This window comes from Bufo gargarizans, chromosome 5 (genome assembly GCF_014858855.1).
Source record: "Bufo gargarizans isolate SCDJY-AF-19 chromosome 5, ASM1485885v1, whole genome shotgun sequence".
Taxonomy (NCBI): domain Eukaryota; kingdom Metazoa; phylum Chordata; class Amphibia; order Anura; family Bufonidae; genus Bufo; species Bufo gargarizans.
In genome coordinates, this window is record NC_058084.1 from 51,342,013 (window position 1) to 51,348,182 (window position 6,170).

Genomic DNA, 6,170 nt, shown 5'->3' on the forward strand with positions numbered 1-6,170 from the left:
AATATGTCGCCTTGCCACTTTGTAGCCCCTGATGCTGCCGCCACCGCCACACTCTGTCATTGTGCCACTCTGTGCCTCTTGATGCTACTGACACCTCCAGACTCTATCATTGGACATTTCTGTGGTCTCATGCTGCTTCCACCTCACCACTATGTTAGAGGGCCACTCTGTGTACTTCTCATGCTGTTCCCACCCTCCACACTTCATGTCTTGAGTAGGGTTATTGGCTACGCTCGGGTCCACTACCCCATCATTTAGCTAACTAACCTTCCCCTTTTTCTCTCCCAATAACCACACACAGCCACTGCTTGGATTAAATCGGCCACAGCAGCCGTCTTTTATTAAATAATATAAATAACATGAATAAACATAACACTTGATATAACAATGACATATATATATAAATATATACATGTCTAACTGACGAGGGAGGTCCTAGAAGCCGCCTAACTGCACCTTAAACGACCACACACCACCACGGCAATTCCATCTTGCCCCCAGCCGCGTACCACAAGCTCGGGGACACCAACTGACGGACGCCATACCAAGCCAACCAGGTGCCCCAACTCTGAGAGTCCAGCCCCACCATTGAGGCCCTCTCATTCACCGTTACCATCCAGTAGCCCCAGCTTCTATGACCTCCCCCCGCCACGACTGCTGCGACAAACGCAACACTTAAAGACACAGTCCGTCCACCACCCCCTGTCAAATTATTATATATTTTTTTATTTTATTTTTTATTTATTTTTTATTTTTTTTATACCTTTATTTATTTAGAAAATACACCTATTTTATTTTATTACTTTTTCCTATATGCATCCCTCTATAATATACCGTTGCCGCCCTGAAACATCCCAGTACACACTACGGGAGGGAGGGAGGGAGATGCTGCCTCTCTGCTCCTAAAATGGCGGGCGCTGACCTGCCTCACCACTACTACAGCCTGCCGCTTCCCGCCCCTTCCTAGCTCCTCCCCCCTTTCCCTGCACTCATCCACTTAACCCTTACCTTCCCTGACCCTTGCTCACAAAACCCCTCATGCCGGCCTCCCCTGAAGCGTGCCGCTTCGTACGGCCTCACTTGAGTAGGGTTATTGGCTACGCTCGGGTCCACTACCCCATCATTTAGCTAACTAACCTTCCCCTTTTTCTCTCCCAATAACCACACACAGCCACTGCTTGGATTAAATCGGCCACAGCAGCCGTCTTTTATTAAATAATATAAATAACATGAATAAACATAACACTTGATATAACAATGACATATATATATAAATATATACATTTCTAACTGACGAGGGAGGTCCTAGAAGCCGCCTAACTGCACCTTAAACGACCACACACCACCACGGCAATTCCATCTTGCCCCCAGCCGCGTACCACAAGCTCGGGGACACCAACTGACGGACGCCATACCAAGCCAACCAGGTGCCCCAACTCTGAGAGTCCAGCCCCACCATTGAGGCCCTCTCATTCACCGTTACCATCCAGTAGCCCCAGCTTCTATGACCTCCCCCCGCCAACAACGCGCAGCTTGACAGCCCTTAAGCTCGCGCGTTCCGCCACACCCGGATGGCTGTTTCGATACCTCCCTGTAAGTCCAGTGACCACAAATCAATGCCCACCGCATTGAGGTGGACTCCATCCTGTCTCCAAAAACCTCCTGTTCCTGCTTCCAACTCGGGGTGCCTCACCACCACCGCCCCATGTTTGGCACAGAACCGCCCAATCACCCTGTTCAGCTTAATCCTAGCCTTATTCAGCCTTTCAACCGATCTCGCCTCCCTCCAGACCTTCCTGGGGACAATGTCCGACCACACAGTGACAACTGACGGGAAGAGGGACCACAAACGCAAAAAATCAAAACGAATATCCCTGATCAACTCTCTGCAAGGTCGGACCCCTAGGTCATTTCCCCCAACATGCAACACCAAGATATCCGGGACTCTATCTAACCTGGCTTGCCGATGAACCTCCTGCAAAACACTACCCCACACCATACCTCTGCGTCCGATCCATCTCACTATGGCTGTCCCCCGATCAAACCCCAGCTGCCGCCCATTCTGCCGAACATCCGCTCGTAATGCCCCCCAGAACACGAACGAATGGCCCAGGATCCAAACTAATAACGGGGCACCACCTGAAAAAAGAACGAGACAAACTTGGTTAGACACAGCCTTAAACTGCCCCTAAACGCACATACAGCCGAAAACGCTCCGACTCCCACCTCCCAATACGCTTAATCACTTCATCTCGCACCCCCAAGCGAGCAGCCTCCATGGCAGCACCTATCCTGAAGGAATGACCCGTAAACTTGCCAGAGTCCATTCCTAGATTACGCAAACATTTCTTGAATACCGCTATAAATTGAAATCGCGATAAAAAGGAGCCATCCTCGTGTCTGAGAACCGGGCCTGTCGCGACCCCTGCCCTTGTTTGAAAATCCCGCAAACACCGTACTGGACACAATAGACATCCCGGCACCTCAAACAATGAGACTAAATGACCCCTCCCCTCCTGATCCGTCTTTGGAAATCTCAGATAAATCACCACCCTGTCGTCATATAACGTTACATCCTCGCTCCTCAGACCCCCTTCCCGCCGCACACTTGCACACACTAACTCCCCTAAACGAAAGGCTCCAAAAAAAGCCAGAGCAAAGGCTAGTCTAAATAAGCTCACCTCCCAAGCCGAGCGACACACTCCAGCTACCTGCTCCCCTAACTGTAACAATAACGAAAAGGACACCGGTAGGCGGGAATCTTTGACACGCTGAAACCTTCTATAACCCTTCAAAATTTGACGGACCAAAAAGGACTTAGTAATGTCCGGGGAATTCCGCAACTTGAATCCGAAAGCCAAGCCCGCCATGCAACCATTGATCTTGGCAACCGACCAACCTAGATCCTTCACGTGGCCAATGAACAGTAACAACGGAATTTCCCCGTCCAGTACCTCGACCCCCAGGTCATTACACCACTGCTGCCACCTACTCCAAGCCCTATCGTACATCCTCCACGTGCCTTCACTCAATGATGCCTGCAACAGACAAGCTACGGTACCTCCAGGATCTCCCACAACGACTCTGGACACACCAATCCGACCTGACTCGCCTCCGGGGCCAGCTGGCGAAACCGCTCCCACTGAAAACGAGAAAGTGCGTCAGCTATACAGTTAGAAGAACCAGGCACATGCACTGCAAACACCCAAGCATTAAGGGACAAGCACCGGAGAACCAACTGCTGCAACAGGCAAATAACTGGGGGGGAAGAGGCCGTTACACTGTTGATGGCTTGCACAACTCCCAAGTTGTCACAATGGAAACGAACCTTCTTGTGCCGAAACTTCTCCCCCCAGAGCGTGACTGCCAACACAATGGGGAAGAGTTCCAACAATGCCACGTTTCTTACCCACCCGTTTCGTACCCAGGACTCAGGCCACCGACCCGCACACCACTGCCCTTCACAGTACGCCCCAAAACCCGCTCCACCCGCAGCATCCGTAAACAATTCGAAATCAAACTCATCAACCACCCCCCCCATAACTAATGCTCTGCCATTAAACTGTTTTAAAAAGGAATCCCAAACTTTCAAATCCCCTTTCAACTCACTGCCTAGTCTAATAAAATGGTGAGGAGACACCACCCCTCCTGTCGCCGAAGCCAACCTCCTACTAAAAATGCGGCCCATTGGTAGGATTCTGCATGCAAAGTTCAATTTGCCCAACAAAGACTGCAGGTCCCGCAGACGAATCTTCTTTGCTCTCAATGCCGCCGCCACCCCTGTTCTTAACTCTGACACTTTGTCTACTGGTAGCCTACACTCCATCCGCTGTGTATCGATGACGATACCCAAAAAGCTTAGCTCAGTAGCCGGCCCCACCGTTTTGCCTACTGCTAACGGGACTCCGAAACCCTCAAAAACAGACTGTAATGTGGATAACAACAACGAACAAACCCTAGATCCCCCCGGCCCCAAACAGAGGAAATCATCCAAATAATGAATGACAGAGTGACAACCTGATTCCTGAACCACCACCCACTCCAGAAAAGAACTGAAACGCTCAAAATATGCACACGATATTGAACAGCCCATTGGCAAACACCTATCCACAAAATAAGCGCCATTCCAAAAACAACCCAGTAAATACAAACTATCCGGGTGAACTGGCAACAACCGAAATGCCGCTTCAATGTCACATTTTGCCAACAGGGTACCCGGACCCAGCTTCCTTACCCATTCCACAGCCGCATCAAAGGAAGCCTAAACCACAGAACAAAGTTCCGGGTCAATGCCCTCATTGACCGACGCACCCTTAGGGAATGATAAATGGTGGATGAGCCTAAATTTATTAGGCTCCTTCTTAGGGATCAAACCCAAAGGGGAAACTCGCAAGTTACTGATGGGTGATGTAACAAACGGCCCATCCATCCTCCCTAGGGAAACCTCTTTAGCTAACTTTCCTGTCACTATGTCCGAGAACTGCAATGCCGAGCGCAAATTCTTCCGCTTCTCTAAGACTGGTAACGGGTGCGAAGGTATATGAAAACCGAACTTAAACCCCGAATACAAAAATCCAGCTAACTCCTGGTTCGGATATCTATTTAGATGCCCCACCATCCTTTCCACTCGCACTGGGGTCTGCCCCTTTTGCAAAACTATCCCCTCCCCTTTGCCTACCCCCTCTAAAACATCTGCTAGCCCCATGGCCCCCGCCACACACGGAACATTCGTGCCTAAATTTGCATTTTTGGCCGAATTTGCAACTTCCCTCATTGAAAAGGAAGCAGTATCCTCTTCCAACTGGGGGCGGCCCTGTACCTTGCTGTACCCCAACCCCTGACTCACTCCGAAAGGACTGACCACTCCTACCTGGCGCTGTCACCCTCATCCATAAAGCAATGTCCTTATGGTCCCATCTCATATTAGGACGGACCGCTTTCCTCTGACGAAACTGCTCGTCATACCGTAACCACCCGGAACCCCCATACACTCTATAGGCCTCCCCAATAGCATCCAGATAGCAAAATAAAGGGGAACAGCATTCCGGACTCTTCTCCCCAATCACACTTGCTAAAATAGCAAAGGCCTGCAGCCAATTACTAAAAGACCTAGGGATAAGGCGATAGCGACGCTTATCATCATCCTCCTTTCTTACTCCGTCCTTTTTTACCACATCAAGGTTGAACCGCTCCAACGGAAGCAGCGAAAAAATTTCTATATACTCCCCCTTCCAAATTTTCTCACGCACCTCCGTTTTCAAATGCGCTCCCAGGGGACCCTCAAAGCAGACATACACCTCCCCTTTCGCGGCGTCATCTAATCTGGGCCTATCCTCCTCACCTCCCGCCTGCGTCTGCACTGACACTGATTCGGCTACACCTGTGCTATTGGCCACTGCTACATTACTATTGTTAGGGGTCGCCGGTACATTGCTATTTTCTGCCCCCAACCCCCACGCTGCTAAGGGGGTAGCCCCCATTGCCCCCCTATCCTGACTAACTCCAGCTAAACCACACAGCAAGCGCCCCAAACCACCGATAATAGCACTATTGCTCCCACCCGCCCCAGGCGCCACATTAAATAGAGATAACAGTGTTCCCAGTGATGTCTCACCTAGCTGCCCGGGTGCTGTGAACCCGGCAGCCGCAGGTCCTGATTCCTGACGCACGACTCCTGGATCCGCGACGTTCCTCTGGTGGGTACTTGCGCTGTTCGCCGGCAGCACCCCAGCCGGATCACTGCTGGGTGCGTTAGGAATGGCTCTGGGACGCCCTCTGTCTTCAACGGTGTCAGGACCAGTAGCAAACTGTCCGCCCTCAGGAAATGGCCTGCGCAACTCCCTGTCCTCCATATAAGCATCTGCGCGCCTGTCTTCATGCCCAAGAGGCCTGCTCTGGGGCGGGGAGCCATCCAGAACAGCCTCGTCCTCCTCCTCTGAAAGAAGCGCATCATGGCGAGGCCTGCGCCCGTCCCCGGCACCTACAGGCGCAGCCTCGTGTGCCACTGCAAGGGGCCCATCCTGTAAGAGCCTGCGCCGGGCCGCCCTGGCCGACCGCGCAGCCCCGCTGCTGCCTCTGCTGCCACTACCTCTCCCACGCTGAGCAGGCCTCCCACTCCTGGGGACAGGAGGGGATCCTGCAGAACCAGGTCCTGACTCCCTTGTAGCTGA

The 6,170-nt window shown here is 51.7% G+C and overlaps 1 protein-coding gene across 4 annotated transcripts; it reads right to left on the reverse strand.

Annotated features, from left to right (window-relative positions):
* Positions 1–1,409: 1,409 nt before the first annotated feature.
* LOC122939149 lies at positions 1,410–5,903 on the reverse strand. Of its 4 annotated transcripts, XM_044295149.1 has the most exons (3): positions 5,615–5,903; positions 3,062–3,142; positions 1,410–2,139 (listed from the first exon to the last, which is right to left on the reverse strand). In XM_044295149.1, exons 1-3 carry the CDS (start codon positions 5,850–5,852, stop codon positions 1,544–1,546), a joined length of 915 nt encoding a protein of 304 aa, XP_044151084.1. In that variant the 5' UTR covers positions 5,853–5,903; the 3' UTR covers positions 1,410–1,543. The 4 variants fall into 4 exon arrangements, with proteins under 4 accessions (XP_044151084.1, XP_044151085.1, XP_044151082.1 ...); XM_044295150.1 differs by lacking the exon at positions 3,062–3,142; XM_044295147.1 differs by having other exon boundaries at positions 1,410–3,142.
* Positions 5,904–6,170: the final 267 nt, after the last annotated feature.